Raw genomic sequence first — 26,488 nt, forward strand, 5'->3', positions numbered from 1 at the left:
GGTGTGGGTTACTAGTAGATCAAGACAGAGAAGTGCAAACAGGTGGTTTGTTTTCAGTTGCCAAACTGGTCACCTGGAAAGGGCTTACAGTCTAGACAAGGTAGTGAGCGGTGTGTCAGTTACCGTCAAGAAAGACCAAGCCCTGCCGCTTCCAAGTGCCAACTCTATGAGCAGAAACACACTTCAACTTTATGATCAGGAAGAAATAATAAGCCCAGTATGCAAGATCTCCCCACCGACATCTGTCCAAAGACACACTCTTTCATACCAATCTTTATGTATTTATTCACACATTTGATAAAAATGTCACAGGAGTGGAATCATTACAATGACATAAGTAACTGTATAGACCAACCCCAAGTGCAGAGTCAAATTGCCACAAAGCATATGGGCAACGCCCAGCCCTATCACATGTGCACTCACGCCACTCGCCCACGCCACCCACGTCCCAACAATCACAGGCGCTAACTTCCAACATAACCGAGGGACTCTTCCTGGCCTGTCAGGTCCTGGGGATGAGGAGAGAGACACGATCAACGAAAAGAAGCTGGGACTGCCTGATGCATCTCCCTGCTCTGCCAACGACGCAGAGAACGCAAGACTTGAAACACTGGGGCAGGCATTTCCTTGGCACAGTACTTAGGCAACAGAAAGGTCGAGGGGCTTGAAGTTCGTCTCAGGTTTAGCTCCCCTTTCAACAACGCAAAAGGGTAGGGAGCAATCTGGTCATTCAAATTCTAAGAAACAAGGGGAGGGAGGAGGATTTGAAAGCTGTTCCCGCTTCTCCAGTCAGAATGCAGCACGACCATAAGCCAACTCAGCCGGGCCAAACGGACCCCATCTGGTTGTGACTTTATCTGAACGGCGTAGTCTGCTCTTATTTTAGCTTGGAAGAGGAGGAAAAGCTTTTCAGAGGGACAAGAGGGTCACATAAACCACATCCCCCTTTACATTAGCACTTGGGACAAGGTTCCATCTATCTGTTCACACAGCTCGTCTACAGCTCTGAGAGCTGCAAGGGAGGCGCCCAATCCCCACTCGTCTGCCTTTAGCCTTCCAGGATGGGCAAGTGCTCAGCATCTGAGCACCTGAAGTGTGAAAAACAGCACCTCAATCAAAATGGTGTTTTCTATACAGTCAGACTATGGAAAAATCCTATTCAACTCCCCAATTCCCACTGGTTAACAAAGGTTAAAAAAAAAAAAAAAAACAGAGCTTAAGTGTAATGTGTCGAGCATCTCCACTGACCCCATCAACAACACTGACGATACAGAGAGCCACCGTCTCCCCGTGTTCTTGGTAAACGGCCTGCGGGAGGAGGCAACGACCCAGACGAATACAGAAGAACTGGTCAACTCAGAGGAAACTGCTCTGGGTAGAGGGAGTCAACGGGGTGTGAATGGGAGGCCAAGAGTGATATTTCCTGGTACAAACTTTATGTCCCTAAGGACAGGAGAAGGTGAGGACAAGGCACTTACACTGCCAAGCAACAGTTCACACCCACTCAACACCAGGACCGTGACCAAGGGCACTCCCCACGATCCCTCACTGAAGATGCAACCGTCCCGGTGGTCCAGCTGGACCTTCAGAACCGAAGGAAACCCAGAGTGCTGCAGAACCGAGGCTGAGAATGGAATGTGGGCAGAGGAAACCACGCAGAGGAAGCAAAAGATGTTGTCCCCTCTGGCCTGAGGTGAGAGGCTTGTTCCAGGTTAGCTCAGCGAAACACCAAATTTCCAAGTGCTTGGCCTGAGAATATGACGATGCCCCCTCGGATGCCTCCTTCTTCTGTTTCAATAAAGAGCAGTAGGGCTCTGAACAAGACCGGACACCAGTATTGAATTATCTTGCACTGGTGGTTACGGCAGACGCCTTCAAATACACGTCCTGTTTGTTCTGCAACAGAGGGAGTGATAAGACACGGAGACAGGGCTAGAAGCAGCCTGTCCCTGCTTATCTGAAAGTCCTTCAGGCGTACTCAATCCGGGCAGGGCCACAGCTACCCTCGCTCTTCCGCTCAGAAGATGGGGTGGCGGCCTTGGCTTCACTACCCACTTCCAGAGGCTTAGACGAGATATAGTCCTTTACTTTGATCTCCATGTTCTTGGCTTTCAGAGTGGCCATGTGCAGCTTCTCCAGGAAATCTGGCATGCCTGTTGGGAGAGAGGGAAATCTGGGTAGGTAGGCTGACATACAAACCAACAGTAGGCTCAAAATTAGAAGGGCCTGTTTCCTTCCTGGTAAGGAGCCAATGACTGCTTATAGAGATCACAGACGGACTGACAGACAACCAAAACTTTTAGGGAGTGAAAACAACCCATGACCTCTGAGATCCTTTGAAAAGCGGTGCTGATCAGGCCACATAAATCCCCAAAGGCTCTCTTATGTGATCAAAATATCATTTATCAGTGGCACAGCGTAAATATCTGCCAATTTTGTTTAGAGAATGTCAAACGGAAACACCTAATCTCCTCTCCATTCTCCTCCTGAGGTGTAAGAAGCCGCCTACAGAGAACCAGAAGAAAGAAAATCACGTGAGGCTGCTTTTAAGGCGAGAGACTGGAAGGGAAAGATGCAGTCACAGCAGTGATGGGTAGCCTCCGTTAAGTAAGAAGGGTGATGGCCCCTTTCTCCGGGTGACTGTCCTATAACCACATTTTCTATGCCAGATTTATGGCTTTCAACACTATCTAAGAAGAAAAATTTTAAATGCATTAATATACATAGAATGTTCTTCAGCTTGCCTCTGGGCATAAGTTCCTTTTTGGGTCTCCAGAATTCTTACTCCTCCAAACTGCAGCTGGAGGCTTTACTACCTTCAAGGTAGTATTCAACAATGAACTCGGAAGGGCTCCAGTGAGACAAGTACTAATCTCCTTGAAGCCACCAAGAAGCTAGAGAAAAACAAAACGTTCAGCCCAGGTCCAGGCCCTGTACACAAGCGCCCACTCACCACTGGAAACCATCCAACTAACGCAGTAACGAGGAAACACTGTCTGGGGATTGTCACTGTACGTCAGCAAGTAGTCAAAGCCATTCTGGAAAAGAAAAACAGCAAAGATGAAGGTACCGGAACTATCCCCACAGCCTCCATATCCAGTACCACAGAATAACCAAGATCTGACTCTGAGGCGGAGAGTGGCAGTTTTTCACCGTGAGCAGAAAAGAGTGAACACTGAAGACCTGAGAGGCTACCATCTCACGAGGTTGGCCCCGGCTGGTGTCTGGGAACTTGGCTCCAGTCAACAGTTAAGTGCTAAGGGTGGCTCCCTGTGTCTCCTCTGTGCAAACAATGCACTTCATACTGAGCACCTGCTTTCCTCCTGGGGGTCTGGGATTTTAGGACACGCTAGGCAGAGGGCGTTCATGTGACCAGCCCCCAGTACAAATCTTGGGCGCTGAGTCTCTACTGGGCTTCCCTGGGCAGAAACATCGCACGCATGTTGCAGCTGGGAGAGGGTGTGCTCCGTGGGCCCTCACGGGAGGGAGAGCATGGGGAGACTGCAGTGGGTTCCTCCAGACCCCGCCTGTGTCTTCCCCTTTTGATCCAGTTGTGCATCTTTCCATCACTGTAATAAATCTCAGCCATGAGTAAAACTATAAGCTGAGTCCTGTGCATCCTTTTACTCGATCTTCGAATGGGGGGGGTGGTCCTGAGGACCCCAACACATACCCCCAATGTTTAAATATCTTAATCTTTACCAAAATGATATGATCTCTACTACCATTACTGCTACAGCAAACATGTAAACAGCACTTAACCACTTGTCAGGAACTGCTTCAACCCCTCACAACGATCCTATAATGTAGGCACCAATATCCCCCACTTTACAGATGAGGAAACTGAGCACAAAGAGGTTCAGGGACTTTGCCCAAGGTCACCACATACTCAACGAGAGCCAAGATGAACCCAGAATTCTGACCACAGGGTCCATGCACCCATTCTCTCTGGCTCAACCTCTCATGGGTACAGTGAAGGACAGGGATTTAACAGGTTTACAGGTGTCCCGATCCCAGGAGAGGTCTGAACCAATTATGCTCCACCCAAAGGGGTAAGAGATCATCCACTACCGCTTATATGGAAAAAAAAGAAGCCAGAACTGCAAACAGTGGTTACCTACAGGAAGAAGGAAGGAACTGGGTAGATGCAACAGGGATATAAGCAAATCACTCTATTTCTTATTTTACATATTTGACTTTGAAAACACAATTTTTTAAATTATTTAATAAAACAAAACTATATTTAAAAATTATATATTATATAATTTTAATTATAATTTATAATTATATAAAAATTATAATTATATATATAAATTATATATTCTATAATTATTTTATATAATTTATAAAATAAATTTATATAATATATAATTTATATGATATATAAATTACATAAATTTATATAATATATAAAATAATTATATATTTATTATATATATAAATTATATATTATATATTATATAAATACATATAATTATATATTATATAATTTTAATTATAATATATAATTATATAAAATTATATATAAATTTATTATTTAATAAAACAAAATTATATTTTAAAATTATATATAAATATTTAAATATTTATATTTAATTATATTTATATTTTTTAATTTACTTAAAAAAACAAAATTATATTTTATATTTTTAGTTACCTAAAAATCAAAAGTAGACAACAAGGAACCTAACTATGAACTGAGTTGATAGGAAAAACCACGAAGAGAGGACCTATTTCAAGTGACCTTAAAACTCAACATTTTGGGGACTTCCCTGGTGGTCCAGTGGTAAAGAATCCGCCTTACAATGCAGGGGACGTGGGTTTGATCCCTGGTCAGGGAACTAAGATCCCACATGCCACAGGGCAACTAAGCCCGCGCGCCACAACTAGGGAGCTAGCGCGCCTCAAACTAGAGAGCCTGCGTGCTGCAAAGTACAGAGCCCATGTGCTCTGGACCCTACCGTGCCACAACTAGAGAAGAGAAAAACCCACACACCATAACAAAAGATCCCGCATGCCGCAACGAAGATCCCACGTGCCGCAACTAAGGCGCGATGTAGCCAAAAATAAATAAAATAAATCTTAAAAAAAAAAAAAGCCTCAACATTTTGTACAGTGCATACATATCCTAAAGACAAAAAGACATACACCCTACAGTCCTAAATTTTGAATTAAAAGTACTAGTGTGCATTTAGGATGTATCTTTAAAACAAACAAAATTTATTACTTAGTGCTACCTTCTGAAAAGGCCTAAAAACAATGAGTAGGCCCAGAGCCACGAGAACTCCTAGAAGCCAAACTGTGGTATTTAAATGACATTTCCTTAAAGGGAACCAGGGCTCCCAGAAGAAATGCTCATTTCCAGGTTTACACCTAAAACTATACAAGGTGAACCTGGAACATCGTATAACACCAGAAACCAGGCGAGTCCTGAGGTCAAGTCAAAAGGACTCCAGTCAGTAAGAAGAGGCTCCTAATGACCAAAAATGGGACAATTTGAACACCAATAAGAATAACTGGGAACAGACTAAAACCAACCAAGTATGTTTAAATTTGAGTTTCTAATGGCATTTCTTAAAAAAAAAAACAAAAAACTTTATCTTTGAAGGACTGCTAGCTGAAAGAACCAATTCATTATTTTAAAAACTAGTAAATGAAGGAAACAAATCAAGCATTTCTCTTACTTCCCTTTCCTCTGTGAACTATGGGAAACCAAATAGTTAATGAGGAAATTCTCCCTTAAAGTATGTCACCTAATAAATGGAAATAAATGAAGAAAGAATGGAGGATTTACACAATATTTTGTTAACCTCTAATGAAATAGTGGATCTGAGCAATAATCATTAATCACTTCCAAATTCACAAAGAAAGGGACAATCAGACATTATTTCCTTCTAATAAAGTGGTCTTGCCCCAAACAACCTGAATCTGTTCAAGCCTCTAGATCAAAGTACCCATATACAGGAAACACAGGGGACAGAGAAACATGTTAAATGACACTATGGACACTATAGGAATATAACCAGCAAGATCCAGGACAAAGAACCTGCTTCTTCAATAAATACAACTGCAAGGGAAAAAAAAGGAGGGAAGGACTTCCCTGGTGGTCCAGTGGTTAAGACTTCACCTTCCAATGCAGGGGGCCCGGCTTCGATCCCTGATCAGGAAAGTAGATCCCGCATGCATGCCGCAACTAAAGATCTCGCATGCTGCAACAAAGGTCCCGCGTGCCGCAACTAAGACCCAGCGCAGCAAAAATAAATTAAAAAAAAAAAAAAAGGAGGAAGAACTCAAGAGATAGATAGAAAGCTACAGACAGTATGAACCCATTTCAATGTCTGGATCTTATCTGAATCCTGATTCAAATAAACCAACTACAAAAAAATACATGGATGATCAGGAAAATTTGAACAATATTATGTTTTCAAAAATCCCTTTTCTTTTTGAGATAAATACTGAAATTTCTATAGAAGAATTCTTCTTTGGTTCTTCTATAGCAAAACTAGAATCTGCTTCAAAATAATCAGGGGAGTGGGAAAGGGAACAGAAAGAGTACAGATAAAACAAGTTTGGCCATTGTCAGAGCTGGGGATGAATACAAAGGGTTCATTCATTATACTCTCTACTTCTTTATCTTTTGTCTACATCTCAAATTTTCCATAAAAACTAGGGAGTTCCCTGTTGCGTAGGAGTTAGGATTCCGGGCTTTCACTGTCATGGCCGGGGTTCAATCCCTGGTCAGGGAACTGAGATCCTGCAAGCCATGAGGCGGGGCCACAAAAAACAAACAAACAAAACACCTAACAAAACACCATACCTCGGCCCAAGGATCTACTTTCCATCTGGCAAACCCAAACTCAGCTGCCTGGTTTTCAAGTACCCTCTGCACATGTAATTACCACTCCTCCCTAAACTCTGCCCTCCTTTCCAAGCAGTGAGTCAGTCTCTCAACATCCACAGTTCATTCCTATCTTTGTCTTTGGTTGAATCGTGTCTTCTACCTCCAGGGTGCTTCCTGTTTTCCTCTATCCACAGTCTGCCTTTTTATAAGAACCAACTCAAGTCTCACCTTTCTCTTAAGAGCTTGCCACGATATGCTAAAAGACTTACACAGATAATTCATACTGTTCCCCCACCCCAGCTGAAAGAAGTTACTTTTTGGGTGCAACACACTCTGCTAGGTGCCAAACTCTGCCTTAGCTGTTTCATGGTCAGGGTTTCTAACGACAGTAATGCTGGGACTCAAGTCACTTGTTTTTCAAATAGGAAATACACAGACAAGGTTTAAATTTCAAAAGCAACGTAAAGGAAAAGAGTGAGGCACAATTCTAATTCCCACCGTCACCAGCCAGGCTCCCCTTCCTAAAAGCAGCTAGCTATCGACAGCAGCCTTCTTGTCTAGCTTCTAAAGCAAGGACTTTTAAAACATTTTTTAACTGTATTTACAACACACTGTAGATACTCCTTTTTACACTGTAACCAAGTTCTCTCTCACTCTGTCTCTCACACACACACTTGTACATACTTACGTAATCAAACAAAAGTTTCATGAAATATGCTTACACTCAGTTTCTATTCTATTTATTCCTTTTCTCTTTAAGCACTAAATTAATTTTGTCTTCCACTAGTGGGTAGCAATGCGTGGTTTGAAAAATACTGCTCTAGGGCTTCCCTGGTGGCGCAGTGGTTAAGAATCCGCCTGCCAGTGCAGGGGACACGGGTTCGAGCCCTGGTCCAGGAAGATCCCACATGCCGCGGAGTAACTAAGCCCGTGAGCCACAACTACTGAGCCTGCGCTCTAGAGCCCACAAGCCACAACTACTGAAGCCCGTGCGCCTGGAGCCCGTGCTCCGCAACAAGAGAAGCCACCGCAATGAGAAGCCCACACACCACACAAAGAGTAGCCCCCGCTCGCAGTAACTAGAGAAAGCCCGCGCGCAGCAACAAAGACCCAACGCAGCCTAAATAAATAAATAAATAAATAAATAAATAAATAAATAAATAAAATAAAAATTTTTTTTAAAGAAGGCAGAGAGCGTTAGTCTCTCTCATTTTACAGACAAGTAAAGAGGAGCCCAGAAAGGCGGTCAAGTGTTCTGCCCACTGTGGGGAAATTCTGATGGAATCGGTGCTAGCTCTGGCTCCTCAGGAACGCCGCTAATGACCGGCCAATGAGTCAGGGGCCATGGTCTTCTGCTAACTGTCCCCCAGGTAACGGGAGCCATGAGTCGTCACTACATTGTCTCGGGAGGTCTCCCAGGTACACCGCTCTACAGCGGGGGTCCCGAAGTGGGGTTCCCAGGCCAGCGGCAGCAGCCTCACCTGGGAACTTCTCAAAACATGCAAATTCTCAGGCCGCAGCCCAGCACTGTTTTAACAAGCTCCAGCGGAGTCTGATGCAAGTCAAGCGTGAGAACCACTGAGCCCTCCCCAGTTCAGATCAAAGGCATTCCTTGAGAAAATTCATAAGCCGCTAACACATCACCTCTCGGATGATGTAGAACTCACCTCATCAAATGACCTGTGGGGACGGATAACCATTTGGGATTCATAGGATCTGACCCTTACAAATTCCGGAGACTCCGGCACACTAGGGTGCTCCACGGCCCTGGGAGGGAGAGAAGTGAGGGCAACTCTGAGTAATGTCTACACACAGAACAGCATGGGAGCTGAAGTTAAGAGGAAAATCTAAAAGGCAGCCTCTAATTTTTTAAATACATCAGAAAAGTCACAAAGATGAATGAGTATAAACTAGGTACTAAAAACAGTGAGTTAAGTTGGTGATTCCTGGCTCACTAGGCTTTGTGTTGAGGAAGAGAGCATTTCTTTTTTTAATTATCAACATTAAGGAACTAAAGGATTAGTTTAATGAAAAGCTTGTATCCCTTCAATCCTCTGAGATAGTCACCAGTCCCAGCACACTCACATTCTAGCTGGGATGCACAGGGCCCGGGCTTGACTCATAAGGCAAACTCCCACCACACATGTATGAATGAAGGACACGCTAAAGGAACCCAGCAGGAGCCACCGCACATACCGTGACACCAACACCATCACGTTGTTTTCCTCATCCACACTATACCGCCGAACATAAACATAATCCCGTGAGTACATTGGATACTAAAGAAAAGGAGGGGCAGGATTAGTGCTCTGCCTCACATGGACATGATAAAAGTAAAAGCAGAGGTAAAAATACTCACAGGAAAATGGGTTACCCAGTGAAGAACCTCAGAACCACTAACCACATCCCTCTCGATCACTTCCAGCTTGATCACCAGGGCGTCCCACTTTTTTCTATACTCTGTATCCAGCTGCGGAAACAGAACAGACCATAAAGACCCAAGAGATCCAAAACAAAGCTGCAGAAGACTTCTCCAGATGCTTGGGCCTCTGACCCAAGAATCTTCTTCTGAAACAGTGATCCGACCTAAAAGGCAGTGCCAAAGTGTCAAAGACACGGCTATGTTTACTACAGACGAGTCTTTTAAAATCCCTTCCTGTAGGCCAATCCCATTGAAAATGAATCTTAACAAGAAAAAGACAAGTGTAAGAAAAAAATATTGTAATAGACATGTCTGGGGAAAATACAGCAGACAGTGATATAAATGTTTATGGGTGAAACAATTCTAAAAAGTTTTAAACAGCAAGTCCAAAAGTAGGAGCAGACACCTCACAGAAATACAAGTTGCATATTTTTAAAAATTTGTAGCATCACTAGTAACTATGGAATTTCAAAGTAAGACATATATCATACATATCCAGACCAACAAAAACTCAATACAGATTGACAAAATTCAGTGCTTAGGGGAAAGCATGCACTTGCGTATTAGCAGTGTGTGTTATAACCATCAAAGTCCAGTAAAACTTGAAAACTCCAGGAAGGAAAAAAAATTTTTTTTGTAGAACTCTGGGTGATCCCACCTTCCCTTTCATACACTTCCCCACAAGGAGGAACAGAGTCTTTAAACACATACGCTTCATCTTTATCAAATAAACACCTTCACTGTAGATAAGTTCCAGATTGCTAAATCCTGACTGCATCTGTACTGAAGGAGAAAATGCCATAGAGGACATCGTTGGGCCAGTAGGTAAAACTGGAATACAAAGATTCTGTAAGTGCTGCATCAGTTAAATTTATACTGACTTTGCTAATGGTACCATGGCTAGCTAGGAGAATATGTCTAGTTTTAGGAAATATACACTGAAGCACTTTGGAATAAAGGGTATGTAAACTTACCCTTAAATTGTTTAAGAAAAAAAAAACTATAAAGCCGTATAAAATATATTCAAGCACTCAAATCCATTCCTCTATTTGATCTTCCCAACAGCCCTGTAAAGGGTAGAACTGGCCTCATCCCCACTGGACAAACAAATTATAAATCAAAGGTTTACCCAGAGGTCATTTGACGTGAAATGAGGGGTACAGAAATAGATAGATGGATTGAAGCCAATGTCTTCTGAGTCAGAGAAATTACTCATGTGGACGATGGCAAGTGGACTTCTAGGCTTAGTGGCTCCAAATCTGGGAAGAAAAATGTACTCACCTGAACATTGAAGAACTGCCGAGGTGTCACATCTGTGTAGGTTCCAAAAACTAGAATGACAGGAAAGAATTAAGGGATGTTTGCCACACTCTCGTCACTTAACTGCATTTCAGTTGTAGAGTACTGACTGACACATCTTAAAGGCAGATTCAGAAACTAGAAGTCCTATTGGGGCGGCAAAGACAAAGGCAACCTATAGCAAAGTGTAGCAAAGACATGGAGACTCTTGTCATCTGGGAGAGGAAAACCAACAAACAGGGCAATTTTCCCAAGAAACCACCAGAACGGAAGAGTTTAGAGAGCACAGGAACACAGTGCTGTGCACCCGCCGGCATGAACACCCTTGCCAGCAGCCAAGCTGGGCTCACCTCTGTACTGGTAAAGGGGGGTGCCTGTAATGGGGCGCCGCCACAGCTTGAAGTGTTTCTTATCCATCACCATTTCCCACGGTTGCTCTTTGCCTCCTGAATCTTCATCTCTTTCTGTTTGGGATTTTGGTTCTGGAGGGTGGTGGTCAACTCCAGAGCCCCGAAACATACTTGACATTTCCTCCAACCGTTTCATCTCATCAATGGATCTGGAGAGAAAAACAACAGGCGTGGTGCAATGGTTGGAGTCTGCCCTGTGAAATGCAATGGCCACACAAAGACTTGTACAGAACGGTGTGGCTTTAAAACAGTATAAAGTGTAGGGAATAAAAATATGAGTTCCTGAGTTTGAATCCCAGTCCAGTATTCATCAACTAGAATATTAAACAACTTAACCAATCCCTATTTCTTAATCTGTAAAATGGGGATAATAATAGTACTACATCCAAGGTTGATTATAAAAATTAAATAAATTTACCTGTAAAGTGCTTAACACCAGGCATATAATTAGCCCTCAAATGTTAACTATTATAATTTATGACTATGAAATGTCATTTGATACCTTTTGTCCCTTTTTTATTGGGTTGTCTTCCTATCACATTATAAGAGTATTTATATATTTTTCCTCCTTCTTTTAAAGAGATAGTTCACATAAGAGTCATCCTTTTACTGTATACAAATCAGTGCTTTTTCGTATAGTCCCAAGATTGTACAACCATCACCACTAATTCCAGAGCATTGTCGTCAACTCCAAAAGAAACCTATACTCATCAGCAGTTAACTCCTCATAGCCCCTGACAACTACCAATCTACTTTCTGTCTCTATGAGCTTGCCTATCTGGAAATTTCACATAAATGGAATCTTACAAAATATGGTCTCTTGGATCTGGCTTTTTTCACTTAGCATATTTACAAGGTTCATTCACGCTGTACTTTGTTCCTTTTATGACTGAGTAATATTCCATTGTATGGATATATCACATTTTGTCTGTCCATTCATCAGGTGATGGACATTTAGGTGGTTTCTACTTTATGGCTATTATGAATAACACTGCTATTAATATTTGCATACAACTTTTGTATAGACATAAGCTTTCAGTTTTCTTGGGTAGGTTCCTAGGAGTGGACTTGCTGGGTCACGGAAACTCTGTTTAACTTTTTAAGGAAGTGCCAAATTATTTTCCGAAGCAGCTGTTCCATTTCTATATTCACACCAACAATGTGTGAGGGTTCCAACTGCTTCACATCCTTGCCAACACTTGTTATCGTCCCATCTTTTTGATTCCAGCAATCCTAGTGGGTGTGAAGTGGTATCTCATTGTGTTCTTCCATTTGTATTCCCCTAATAATGACTATTGACATTGAGCATATTTTTATGTGCTTATGGGCCATTTGTGTATCTTCTTTGGAGAAAGATCTACTGAAATCTTTGTTTTAAATTGGGTTGCCTTTTTGCTGTCAAACTTTAAGAGTTCTTTATATATTCTGAATACTAGTCTCTTATCAAATACACAATTTATAAATATTTTCTCTGACTCTGTGGGTCGTCCTTCCACTTTCTTGATAGTAAGTAACCTTTGATGCACAGAAGTTTTCAATTTTTTATTCTGGCTGCGCCGCACAGCATGTGGGATCTTAGTTCCCCGACCAGGGATCGAACCTGCATCCCCTGCACTGGAAGCACGGAGTCTTAACCACTGGACCACCAGGGAAGTCCCCGTAAGTTTTCAATTTTGATGAAGTTAATCTATTTTTTCTTTGATTGTTCAATTTTTTGGTGTTATATCTAAGAAACCAGTGCCTAATCCAGTATCATAAGAACTTATGCCTATGCCTTCTTTTAAGAGTTTTAGGTTACATTTAGGTCTTTGGTCCATTTTAACTTTTGTGTATGGTTTGAGGTAAGGGTGTAAATTCACTATTTTGCATATGCACCTCCAGTTGTCCCAGCACCATTTGCTGAAGACTATTCTTTCCCCATTGAATTGTGTTGCCACTTTTGTTGAAAATCAAATTGACCATGAAGCTAAGAGTTTATTTCTAAACTCTAAATTTTATTCCTACAATTTATATATCTATCCTTATGCCAGTACCATTATCATCTTAATTACTGTAGCTTTGTAGTGAGTTCTAAAATTGGGAAGGGTGAGTCCTTCAACTCTGTCCTTCTTTTTCAAGATTGTTTTGACTATTCTGGGTCTTTCATTTCCATGTAAGTATCCTAATGAATCCACAGGAACTTACTGGAGCTAATAAAAGAGTTCAGCAAGCTTGCAGGATATAAGATCAATTTACAAAAATCGTATTTCTATACAGTAGCAATGAACAATCTGAAAATAAAATTGAGAAAACAATTCTATTTACCATAGCATCAAAAAGAATAAAATAATAAGGAATAAATTTAACAAAAGAAGTGAAAGACACACTAAAAACTACCAAAAGATCATTGAAAGAAATTTTAAGAGACATAAATGGAAAGATATACTGTGTTCATGGGTTGAAGGTCTTGATATTGTTGAGATGGCAAAACTACCCAAAGTGATCTATAAATTCAACATAATTTCTATCAAAATCATAGGCTATTTTGTGGAAACTGACCAGCTGATCCCTAGGTAAACAACAAGGACCTACTGTATAGCACCAGGAACTATACTCAATATCTTGTAATAACCTGTAATGGGAAAGAATCTGAAAAATAATAACACACTACTGTATATAAAACAGGTAAACAACAAGGACCTACGGTATATAATCCTTTTTATATGTTGCTGAATTCAGTTTGTTAGTATTTTGTTCAGAACGGCATAAAGCTTTGAAACATTCAAAACAATACCATATGTCAAACTATGTATCATTATATATCATATAGGGATGTATACATATGTATAAAGACACATTTGGTAATGAAATATAATAAATTGGGATAATCTCGGGGACAGAGGATATTTCCATTGGAAAAGGGTCCAGAGGAGGCTTTAATTGTATTTACAATATTTTAGTTCTTAAATATAACTGTATCTGTAACATTCATGTTTTTCTTTAAACCTTTTTATATATCTGAAACATTTAAAAAAAAATTTTTTAAACATGGTTTGTTTTCCCCTTAACCTGGTAGGATGAATTGGGAGATTGGGATTGACGTATATACACTAATATGTATAAAATAGATAACTAATAAGAATCTGCTGTATAAAAAATAAATAAAATAAAATTTAAAAAAAAAGATGTGGTACATATATACAATGGAGTATTACTCAGCCATAAAAAAGGATGAAATAATGCCATCTGCAGCAACATGGATGGACCTAGAGACTGTCATACTGAGTGAAGTAAGTCAGACACAGATAAATATGATATCTCTTACACGTGGAATCTAAAAAAATGGTACAAGTGAACTTATTTACAAAACAGAAATAGAGTCACAGATGTAAAAAACAAACTTATGGTTGCCAAGGGGGAAAGGTGGTAGGGAGGGATAAATTGGGAGACTGGGAATGACATATACACACTACTATATATAAAATAGATAACTAATAAGAACCTACTGTATAACACAGGAAACTCTACTCAATACTCTGTAATGACTTATATGGGAAAAGAATCTAAAAAATGAGTGGATATATGTATATGTATAACTGATTTCACTTTGCTGTACAGCAGAAACTAACACAACATTGTAAATCAACTATACTCCAATAAAAATGTTTTAAAAAAGCAAAAATCCAAAAAAAAAACATGGTTTGTTTTCCCCATAACCTTTTTTTTTTTTTTTTTTTTGGCTGCATTGGGTCTTCATTGCTGTGCGTGGGCTTTCTCTAGTTGTGGCGAGTGGGGGTACTCTTCGTCATGGTGCGCGGGTTTCTCATTGCAGTGGCTTCTCTTGTTGCAGAGCACAGGCTCTAGGTGCGCAGGCTTCGGTAGTTGTGGAGAGCAGGCTTCAGTAGTTGTGGCTTGCGGGCTCTAGAGCGCAGGCTCAGTAGTTGTAGTGCACGGGCTTAGTTGCTTTGCAGCATGTGGGATCCTCCCGGACCAGGACTCGAACCCGTGTCCCCTGCACTGGCAGGCGGATTCTTAACCACTGCGCCACCAGGGAAGTCCCTCCCCTTAACCTTTAAATAGCAGTTAGGAAAGCAAGACTGCTGGCTGACTATGTCACTTCCGCAATTCAAGACTGAAGACACCGGGCTTCCCTGGTGGCGCAGTGGTTGAGAATCTGTCTGCCAATGCAGGGGACACGGGTTCGAGCCCTGGTCTGGGAAGATCCCACAGGCCGTGGAGCAGCTGGGCCCGTGAGCCACAATTACTGAGCCTGCGCGTCTGGAGCCTGTGCTCCGCAACAAGAGAGGCCGCGATAGTGAGAGGCCCGCGCACCGCGATGAAGAGTGGCCCCCGCTTGCCACAACTAGAGAAAGCCCTCGCACAGAAACGAAGACCCAACACAGCCATAAATAAATAAAAATAAAAATTTTAAAAAAAGAACAGCCTCAAGAGAAAGAAATGCCACAAATTGAACAATGTTGCCTTTAAAAAAAAAAAAAAAAAAAAAGACTGAAGACACCACCTACTGATACATTCTGTCTGAAAGGCCCTTTCATGCCTTTTTAACCTTCAAAAACCCCACAAGGGTCAAGGTTAACTCCCAGGCAGTTAACCATATACATTTACTTTTATTCCTCAACAGAAACATATCACACAATATTATAATTAATCTATCTTTATATCTGTCGCCCTTAGTAAACTATGAATTCCCTAAAGGCCCAGAATCAGTCTTTTTCATATTTTTATGTCCAGCTCCTAGCAAGTACCTGGTAAACATTACATGCTCAACAAATGTTCACAGTATAAACTGAGTAAATATGGAAGTAGGCCTTAATAATTCAAATTCGTATTAAAAGATTAACACATTGCTTTAAAAGCCAAAAATTCAAAGTTATACTGGCAACCCAAGATTAAAGGTTTAGAGCAATCTAAAGCAATGGTGAGTGTAGAGGTCTGTGTTCCAGTCCTGGCTCTGCCAACTAGCGGGGTGATCTTACACAAGTCATTTTAATTGCAAAGCCTCCCTCTTTCCACCTGTAAAGTGAGGACATTATTTCTTGAAGGTTTCTATTAGCTCTAAAATTCCAATTCTCTGAATTTTAAACTTCGGAATTAAATGAAAATATTTATATACAGGGACATTTGCTGTTTTCACTGCCTGAAATCCTTTCCTATTTGAAGAGAATTCCCAAATAGGTGAGATGCAGCAGCCCCTCTCTCAACCCCTAGCAGTTAGCACATGGCTCCTAATTTAAGTGAGGTTAATCAGAGACTTCTGGTAGAGGCTTTGAATCTTGAGGAAATAATACAAGGCACAGGACCTTTTAGATTTTCTCAGTGATCTTGAGGCAGTTGAGAATCCAGCAGTGCAACAGATCTACAGGAAACAATACCAGCAACACTGCCCAAAGAAGAGCATTCCTGTACCAGTAGCAGGCCTCGGCTGTTCTCTTGGCCAACCTGTACTGTGGCCTTCTTGTCAACACTCTGAATGACCTAACACCTTTTTGGCTTAAGTTAACCAATATCAGTTTCTTTGTTTGCAACCAATAACCCTAGCCAGTACAATTTATACTGATGTTCTGATGAAAAATGTTTAACCATTTTTTTTTGAAGTTTCAATTTGAATTAACATTGCAGAACAGGATTGACTGCTACCATTGCAAAAACCATACAGAAATAGAGAAGGAAATTTAGAGTAGGCAATAAGATCTTGCAGAGGAGAAAGTAAAGTCACGTCACAGCTTTGCTCCGAGAACAACAATGCAGGCATCACGTGGAACCAATCATGGCACTTTTGAGGACTAGTAAAGCACCCTTCAATAAAAATTAAGCTGGACTTTTGAATGTCCTTATCACATAATGAAGAGGGATAGGAATGTCTTATGAAAAACACATCAGAGGCTCATAAAATTATATAGTAATATGGTTCTAAGAAAATTAAGCTATATGACTACAGGCAATATTTTTAACGGCCTTCTAAGACTCAAGGTGGTACAGAGCTCCTGACCCACTGCTTAATCAGCCTCTCCTATAGGATTAAAGGTCACTAGGTGGCCTTGATTAAACATGAGACTAAGTCCCTAGGGAGGACAGCAATGTCTTGTGAAGGTATGACATTCATTCTTTGAATAGCACAGCATGAATGCTAGAGTAAGACTGTATCATGGAAATGTCAATGATCGTTATGTCCCAGGTTCGGGAATCTCAGAAGGGTCTCAACTTCTAACTGTTGACATGACAGACGTCATTAGCACACAGGTGCACAGTCACTATCATAGATGTAGAGGAAGGAGAAACCTCTCACCGTGTTATCTCGTTAGCCTGTTGTGCCAAACCTTATTTGGAAGGGATGGGGGTCTAAACCTTGGTATCTAAGAGACTTAAGTAATAAGAAGGGAGGAAAGAAGGACAGAAAAGATTATTCCCAAGATAGTAACAGAACCAGCAGATTAGTAAGAGGATCAAAGAAAGAAAGTCAATGCTTTCCTTTCTTCAAAACTAAAATCATTTCAACATTTGAGAAAGGCTGGACTGAGAGCCATGGAAATTGAGGGCATAAAACCATGAAAACAGAAATATAAGTATAATCATATTTGGCTCATCTATAGGGGGTCCTGACCTAAGTGGAGAGCTTGATATAAGGCTCCTAAAATGACTCAAATGAAGCCATTCCTGTAATTGGTAATTTCAGTAAGACGCTGTCTTGTTTCAATGATCCCCTCTCAAATTCCCAATTATTGTCAAAGTTAGAGACCTTGAAGTACAACTGTCATGGGACATACCGAAAAGACATCAATTAGGTCATTGCAATTCTGAGCGTAGTTCTGATTATCTAAGAAGGTATAACAAAAACATCCTTAAGTGACAGTGGCAACAAAAAAATTTTTTTTTAATTCCTTTAAGCCAAAAGGACTTTCTGTTGATCATTTATCTAATTAACAGCACACTGAAAAGTTAAAGACCAAAATGGGAAAATGGCTAATTTTCTTTATGAAACTTTACTGTCACTTATTTACTCAAATTTCTAGAGCAATGAACTGTAACTTTTTTAAAAAAGAGGAGGGAGATTAACGGAGCATTTTCCCCTAGGCTTTCATATTTCTTAACTTCCTTCTCCTTTTTGTTCCTGTAATTTTTCTTAATGTTCCAAAGCAATAAAAACTTACTACCGGGACTTCCCTGGTGGCACAGTGGTTAAGAATCCGCCTGCCAATGCAGGGGACACGGGTTCCAGCCCTGGTCCGGGAAGATCCCACATGCCGCGGAGCAACTAAGCCCGTGCGCCGCAACTACTGAGGCTGCGCTCTAGAGCCCGCGAGCCACAGCTACTGAGCCCACGTGCCACAACTACTGAAGCCCACGTGCCTAGAGCCCATGCTCCACAACAAGAGAAGCCACCGCAATGAGAAGCCCGCGCACACCACAAGGAAGAGTAGCCCCCTGCTCGCCACAACTAGAAAGCCCACGTGCAGCAACAAAGACCCAACGCAGCCAAAAAAATAACTATTTATTTATTTTAAAAAACTTACTACTGTATTTTCCCATAAGATTTGACCTGCGCTCACAGAATGCCAGCTAGCACCAAAAATAATGATTAAAAGCTATTTTGCCTGATCATTTAATTAAAGCCTATCAGGTAATAACACTAGATTAAGCATTAAAAGACCTGATTTCTACACCTGGCCTATCAGTGAGTCTCAGTCACTTTGTACAAGTTACTTCTTTTCTCTAATTTTCTTGCTGATTCTCGATTAATGAGTTCCTACTTGTTAAGATGTTCTTAAGCACAAGAGAATAGAAAGCAAGGGTTTTTCTTTGTCCTTCTGAACAGAAACTCTACTAACATAAGAAAAAACACACACCACTTTAAGGCACACATTCAAAGAGACATCCTCACACCCCATCACTGTTTGACCAAGACAGCAATATCTGAATTAGTCTGTACCAGGACAAGTTGGTACAGAAACAGCACAGAAGAGCCAAAGGCTGTGATTTAGGGGCCATGGGACAATCATGCTCTTCTTCCGTTAACAATGAAAGAAATGCACATGTTCCGAGGCACACTCAACTGTGCTCCATTATGGAAGCTACCCAAAATCATCTCACTAGAACAAACAAAATCTAAGATCCTCTGAACTAGCTACGACAACCTCGGTGCCCTTTAAAGCAAACAGAATACTTAAACACCAAACCAAAAAAAGTTAACCTATACCCAGAATATCTTATTCAATAAAATACTGGGAATTCCCTGGCAATCCAGTGGTTATGACTCCATGCTTTCACTGCCGAGGGCGCGGGTTCGATCCCTGGTCAGGAAACTGAGATCCAGCAAGCCGCGGACGGTGCGCACCACCCCCAAAATAAATTAATTACTTAAAAATAAAATATAAACATGACAAGCTATGACAACAGACCTATGAGATCACTGTACAAGCAAGATACAGTTGACAGCATATTATTTGCCTCCCTATCAGTATAACATTTAAAAAAATCCTCAGAATGGACTTGATCAAATTTTAAGTATATGACTGAATTCAAGCATGAACTGGACATGCGGTGTTAAATGAGGGCCTTTACTGGAACAACTCTGGAGAGGGTCAAAAAGGGCGCCTTAAGTGTCCTTACTGGCCTTCCTCTAAGCTCCTGAAATTCCCAAATGGGTTATCGCAGATTACTTCTTTAGGAGTTGGATTAGAACCAAGTGCTTCAACTGTCCGATTTCTTTCTGCCACAGTGGGTAATGACTACGGACTCAAGTGTTTACCACATCTATCTCCTATTGTTTTTTCCCCCTCTAGCTCCTGCAAATGGGAGACCTGCTAAACAGAGGCTCTAGGGCATATGGTCGATAAAAATACATGGAGAGGGCTTCCCTGGTGGCGCAGTGGTTGAGAATCTGCCGGCCAATGCAGGGGACACGGGTTCGAGCCCTGGTCTGGGAAGATCCCACATGCCGCGGAGCAACTGGGCCCGTGAGCCACAACTGCTGAGCCTGCGCGTCTGGAGCCTGTGCTCCGCAACAAGAGAGGCAGCGATAGTGAGAGGCCCGCGCACCGCGATGAAGAGTGGCCCCCGCTCGCCGCAACTAGAGAAAGCCCTCGCACAGAAACGAAGACCCAACACAGCCCAAAATAAATAAATAAATAATAAAAATAAAGGAATTCCTTTTAAAAAAAAAAAAAATACATGGAGAAAGACAAAGAACGACATCTGTCACCTAGGCCCCAACGCTATTCAACTCCCACCCCCAAAACATCTTCCCTCTCTTTGGCACCCAGGGGCCCTTTCCTGGTCTTTCTCCTCTTCCCCAAACAGATCCAACTGGGAATTTTCCCCTCAAACTTCACCATCGTGGAACATGGGTATTTCATCGTCAAAAACAGAATGAAAAGTCAAACAGTTAATTGGTAATTTCTCAATTTAAAAGTTTCCTTCCCATACATTCTTTTACTTCTCACACCTGAGGACACCATTAGAACACATGGACAAAGTAGCAAAAGAACACTAACAGAAACTAGGCAAACCACCTATCATGCTTCGATATCTTAACTTTTTTGTGAATAAGGTTGTTCGTGGTTATGATTTTAAATTGCATTTGTAGAACAGTCATCTTTCCTGTTAGAAAAAGTATTACCAGCTCTTAAGATACACTTGCATTTAACCACAACGCACAATGTTACACTAATAGCTGCCTGCCATCTGGGTGCTACACTTCCATACAGGTCACAGTGCTAACTTTACTGAAATACTTCCATTTTTAACCTAACCAAAAATGTGGAATAACAGAAGAAATAGCTACAACAAATAGACTTGTGTGGAATTTATCTGGTGTAGGGGACTATCCTAGGTTCTTGCAATCAGTTTCAGAATTTGGGGGGCAGAGTATGTGTGTGGAGAGAGAACACAGTTTAAGAATATCTGTTAAAAAGAAAATACAGCGACAATGTAAAGCAAGACCCAAATCAAGGTTTCCCCATGATATTACATGAAAACCGTAAGGGCTCAGTTTAGAACCACAGGTTAACAAATTCAATCAATGGTACAGCACTTTTTTCACACAGAGGTTTTTGATGATGACAGCGTGATTTCAGAACCTAATAAAACAGTACTCCCAGAGTTCTAGTGGAAGTAGCAAACAACTGACCTAATTCTTCCAGGTTAAAATGTCTGGGCTACTGGTTTGTCCCAGGAGGGCAAAATCGCTTCCAGCCTCCTAATTCTGCCATGAGTCACAATGACAAGAGCTCTCCTGACATTTCTCACGAAATCCCATTTGGAATGAAGTGATTTTGTAAATTGCACAAGTATACCCTCACATCAAGTTTAAAACCTGTCTGGAACTTGCACCTTTCTGGATATGTTAAAGATTACGTGAACAATGGCCTACTTCAATACCCATTTTCCACAGTGCTATTTCTTTAGTGGCATGCGCCCCAAAGCCTCCCTCCTCCACTAACCTACACTCGCATTTATTTCTGACTCGACAAATCAAGTTAACACACAGATGCAATGAAGAAACGTGCTTTGCTACGATAGGATCAAGCTACTTGCATCGTCACTTCCAGTACCACCGGGTCAACGGGAGACACTGACGGCCAAGGCAGGCCCCAGGGTTCAACGTTCCCACCTCCCCACCCCACCGCCCCCAACCCAGGGAACAGGCGCGACCTCGCCGCCGAGCCCACCTCTGCAACTCCTCCTCCTGGATCCTCTCCTCGTCCCACGCGAACACGCCGGCGAGCGCCGCCATCAAGGCAGAGGCATGGCCCGGGCGTCCGCGCAGCCGGCGCCAGAGGCGACCAAGGAGGATGCGGCGCGAGCTCTCCGAGTAGAGGCGGCCGTAGAGCTGCGCGATCTGCTGCGCCCGCCGCACGCGCAGGCCCGTCACGAAGCGGCACTGATTGGCCAGCAGGGCGAGGAGGCCCCCGCCCCGCGCCCCCGCGCGCCCGGTCGCCGCCGCGCCCACCAGCAGCCAGGCGGCCAGGCCAACCGGCGGCCTCCGAGGGAACATGCTGCCCGCACGGCCCGCCGGGCCCAGGTGCTCTCTGCACCCGCCGCGTGCCCGGAGGCGAGCGAGGCCTCGCTCAAGGGGCGAAAGGAACGAGCCCGGGAGGGCGCAGGCGACCTCCTGCCGAGCCCCCCTAGTTGGCCGGCCCCGAAGTCGTCTGACGCTCTAACAGGTCCTTCATCTCTCGGCAGCAACCGCTGAGGAAGTCTCCTTTAGGGAAGAGAGTCGGACATGGCACCGGCCGCGGGGGGCGGGCCCGCGACCGCTGCAGGAGGTGCTCCGCGGTTCCGGCCGGACAGCCCTGTCGGCCCCCTGCCTCCTCGGCGTCCTCAGGCCGGCGCCAGGGGCCTTGGTACAGAGCGCGCGGGAAGCGGCGAGGCTGGCGGCGAAGTACCCAGCGTTCCGCGTCCACCACATGCGCTGCCAGCTTGCAACCTACTCCGGTCTCTGCCGCCCGGCCCTGATTGGGCGCGGCCCGGACTCCCGGTGTTGATTGGCGGTGCCAAGTGCCCGTCACCGCCCCTTCGCGCGGCCCGCCGGGACCTCTAGCTAGCAAGGTAGGTGGCGCGGCGGCCAGAGCTAGTCAAGGGCGCCTGGGAGATTGGACGGTGGACCTAGCCGATGCCGCCATCTTCCGGCCCCCCGACCCCGCCCTGTGAGGGGGCACGGCCAGGTGCCTGTTAGACCTCTGCGCGGTGCTCGCTCAGTTGTTCTGAGAGGCCTGCGACCGTCGTCTGGTTCACTGATTTGAGACTAGGGTGGGATGGGGTCTCGGCACTGCATCTGCGGGACGCTGGGAGTGTCCAGTTTGGGGAGTCGGGGGCGGGACGGTGTAGACGCCTTTGGTGAGTGGAGACCCTGCCGAGGCCTGGCGGCCGCTGCCCTCAAAACCTTCCTCGGCCTCCACCTGGCTCTCCCGCAAGCGCCCGGCGCGCCGAGACCACCTCCGAGGCTCGGAGCCTGAGCACTCGTCCTGTCCCTGTGAAGCCTCGACGCGAGAGTGGGCCGGTGTGGCATCCTTAGAGCCCAGGACACTTTCCAGGGAGCTACGTGGGCAGGTGACCCGTCGCAGTCTGGAAATGCGGTAGCCCTTTGGTTAAAGGGACAGCAGAATGGAGTTGCTTGGGGCAGATGCCCCTGGTCGTGTAGTAGCTGTCCTTCTCTCCTTGACCCAAAGGTGGCAGCTTGAGAAGGTAAACAGGTTTCCCAAAACCTACTTTGCACCACCCATGAACAACCTGGCCAAATGATCTTGAAGGGCATTAACTTACTATTCTGTGCCCAACCTCATTAAAATGGAATGCCTGGAGGTCCACTAGGAAGACCTTACACGAAATTGTTTCCTTAATTTTTTTAAACTTACGTTAAGAGCCTTATTGACAGACGAACAAAATACTGTAAAAGGAAGTCTTCATGTGAGAGCCTGTGCTTATTCCAAGGCAGTGCATTTAGAAACTTTACTCTTAATGTACCTGTTTGAGCAATTTTATATGTTCTTAATAAAAGATGTTTCCAAAAAAAATGCTTTACTGGGAACTAAAATTTAGATCTCTCCAGACTGTCTGATTTTACTCTGGGATTGGTATTGATGTTTATTTTCCCTTGAAATAAGGAGAAATGTATATAACAGAAAATAGTATTTGATGCTTTTCTCAATGATGGTAGGATGGCCGGAACGGGGTGTGAGGGTGTATGGTCAGGCCACTCAAGATGGCTGTTCTCTTGCTCTCTGTACATCCCCTGCCCAACCATGCTTGCTTCACCTACACCCTACTGACTTGATTGACCTTCCTACTTACTTGCCCCAGGCCCCAGCTAATGATAGCTTTTCAAAAGGGTGGTGAGGGGCGTGCCCCTCTGCTGGTTTCCCTGGTAACTAATGAGCCAACCTGACATCATTTCCCCTATAACTGGAAATCTCCCCTTCCCCTTGGGAGCAAAGACTGCCACCATGTCCTGCCCATATGTGCCGCACATGGTGGGGTGTCGCTCCAGGACCTTGCTTCAGACGTGTAAGTTCCCCCCATCCATTAAACCACTGATGTCTCTGTTGCTGACTCCAGGCTCTTTGTTCGGTCTTGAAGCTGGGCAAGCAAAGGCCTTGTAGGCCTGCGGAGTGCAGCCCAACACAGGGGAAAGTTTGAATTTTCCTACAGTCCTGCTTCCTTTGTTCCTTTTTTGTTTTGCTTTCTGTTTTTGTTTTGTTTTGTTCTGTTTACCAAAATGAATTTTCAGGTACTCCAGCTGAGCCCCTCTAATCCCACCATTTTTCTGCATCTCTATTGCTTCTTTCCCCTCAGTACCTAAACACAATCAAGTTCATCCTCAAAAAAGCTTTGGGAAAAAAAGAGACCTTAACTCTTCCTCTTTCCAGTTACCACCCCCTTCTCCTTCCTTTTACAGCTATGAGTTTGTTTTTCAAAAGATGACAAACATGCTTGCTGTCTCCATTTCTGTACCTACCTATAAATTCCGCTTTAGAATTTTCAAAATCCATTTCTTCTACACCATTCTCTCTACCACTTTGTTGTTCACACCCTAGCAGTACATTCTAGCCTAACTTCTCTTCCAATCCATTATCAACAAACTTTGTTTCGCTTGTGTAACCCCAGGACAATGTTGAAAAACTTTATTCTCTTTGTATATTTTTGAGTTGATCCAAAATTCTTCATCATGAGCTTATCTTATATAAGTTGGGTTCTGCCTATTAGACCCACCAAAACATAAAGATGAGTAGGCCCAACAATAATCTATAGTAAGAAGTGGTACATCCAGAATTGGGATGAGCAGGGCCAGGGGCACAGTAAGCCACACAAGCAGATGGCCTAGACATCCATGTCACCTAGCATTTACGCACTGATGCTTCTCCCTCAGCTCACACCTATGGCTGCATAGGAGATGGAGTCCCTTTATGACCAGCGGACAAAGGAGGAAAAAAAGCAAAGCTCGATTTGCTCATAGGTCAAAGTGGTGTGTGGGTGCAAGCTGAAAATGAACTGCGGCTGCACTAGAGCCCCACCCTAGGGTGATCTTGAAAGACCGTGGCAAGGGAAATTCTCCCAGTGAATAAGTCCTCTCACACTTCGTGTGAACAGAAATGTAGGCAAGGTGGGAATATATATGGACTCAGGGCACTAGCAGATGGCTTGGCTGGTTGCTCAGGAGCCTGGGAGGAGAAAGAAGATCAAGGACACGGAGGTCTGGGATAGAGGTATGTGGATGGATTATGTGTTTGGGCAAGAAGTGTGCAGGTGCCCACCAGAGAGCACCTACCATGAAAGAGGTACTAAACAACCAAGTAGGAAGAATGACTCACCCATTGATATCAGCCAGATGCTATGAGCCACCTCAGTACTAGCCATGAACGGAGTAGCCACGGTGGCAGGGATGAGAACACACGGACCCAAGAGCATGGGCTCCCATTCACAGAGGGTGGTGTAGCTACTGCCACTGCTGGATGTCCGGTCTGCCAGCAATGAAACCAATGCTGAGCCCCCAAAATGGCAGTATTCCTCATAGACAACAGCCAGCCACTCGATGACAAGTTGACTACATCAGATACCTTCCATCCTGGAAATGGCAGCAATTTACTTTGACTGGAGTTGCTGCGTTCCGGGTATGGTTTGCCTTTTTTGCCTGCCGGGCCTCAGCCAGCACCACTATCTTGAGTGTTTACTGAGTGTCTGACACATTGACACAGGGTCCCACATAACATCGAATCAGACCAAAGGACCCATTGTACAGCAAAGGAGGTGTGACAGTGGCACATGACCATGGAATCCACTGGCCCTACCACATTCTGTACCATCCAAAAGACGCCAGCCTGAACAGAGAGAAGGAGTAGCCTATGAAGGCACAGCTGAGGTGCCAGCACAGAGATGCTACCAACCAAGGATGGGCATCATCTTCCAGAACACAGTTTATACTCTGTCAACAATCAAGAGACTTCCCTGACAGTCCAGGGGTTAAGACTTCACCTTCCAATGCAGTGGGTGCGGGTTTGACCCCTGGTCGGGGAGCTGAGATCCCACATGCCTCATGGCCAAAAACAAAAAAGAAAGAAACCAAAACAGAGAATAGAAGCAATATTGTAACAAATTCAATGAAGATTTTAAAAATAGTCCACATCAAAAAAATCTTAAAAAAAAAAAAATCAAAGAATATACAAATCAATTTTCACTGCAAAGTAAAGGAGCTGTTACAGTGGAGGATTACTGGACTGAATGTCAATATTATGACATAGTATGAGTGTGTTTCATGTTTGGTAATTGCAATCATTGTTGCTTTTGTTGTGGTCATCCATGTACAATGCTCGGTGTCAGTCTATTTATCTCTTGTAAAAATAAAATACAGTGTGTGTGTGTGAAAAAAAAAAAAAAATCAATATGGTGCTATGTCCCAAAAGGAAGAATAAATAGGTCCAGGAACCAAAGGGTGGAAGTAGGAGTGGCTCCATTTACCATTAATCCCAGTGATCCCATTGGGGTATTTATGTCACCACAACTCTGAGCTTTGAGGGTTTTTGA

At 43.4% G+C, this 26,488-nt stretch overlaps 1 protein-coding gene across 1 annotated transcript; it reads right to left on the bottom strand.

Moving 5' to 3' along the window:
- Positions 1-260: 260 nt before the first annotated feature.
- On the bottom strand, positions 261-22,386 carry STARD7 (StAR related lipid transfer domain containing 7). Its single transcript, XM_068564666.1, has 8 exons — positions 21,640-22,386; positions 10,913-11,121; positions 10,545-10,594; positions 9,201-9,311; positions 9,038-9,120; positions 8,509-8,608; positions 2,954-3,038; positions 261-2,153 (listed from the first exon to the last, which is right to left on the bottom strand). The coding sequence occupies exons 1-8, from the start codon at positions 21,963-21,965 to the stop codon at positions 1,969-1,971; spliced, it is 1,149 nt and encodes a 382-aa protein (XP_068420767.1). The 5' UTR covers positions 21,966-22,386; the 3' UTR covers positions 261-1,968.
- Positions 22,387-26,488: the final 4,102 nt, after the last annotated feature.

Source organism: Eschrichtius robustus, chromosome 15 (assembly GCF_028021215.1).
Source record: "Eschrichtius robustus isolate mEscRob2 chromosome 15, mEscRob2.pri, whole genome shotgun sequence".
Lineage (NCBI taxonomy): Eukaryota > Metazoa > Chordata > Mammalia > Artiodactyla > Eschrichtiidae > Eschrichtius > Eschrichtius robustus.

Coding starts and splice junctions, on each gene's coding strand:
- STARD7 (XM_068564666.1), bottom strand. CDS start 21,965: ATGTTCCCTCGGAGGCCGCCGGTTGGCCTGGCCGCCTGGCTGCTGGTG. Junction 9,121..9,200: donor ACTGGGTAACCCATTTTCCT/GTGAGTATTTTT, acceptor CCTTTTCTTTAG/TATCCAATGTACTCACGGGA. Junction 8,609..9,037: donor GTGATGGTGTTGGTGTCACG/GTATGTGCGGTG, acceptor TCTCCCTCCCAG/GGCCGTGGAGCACCCTAGTG.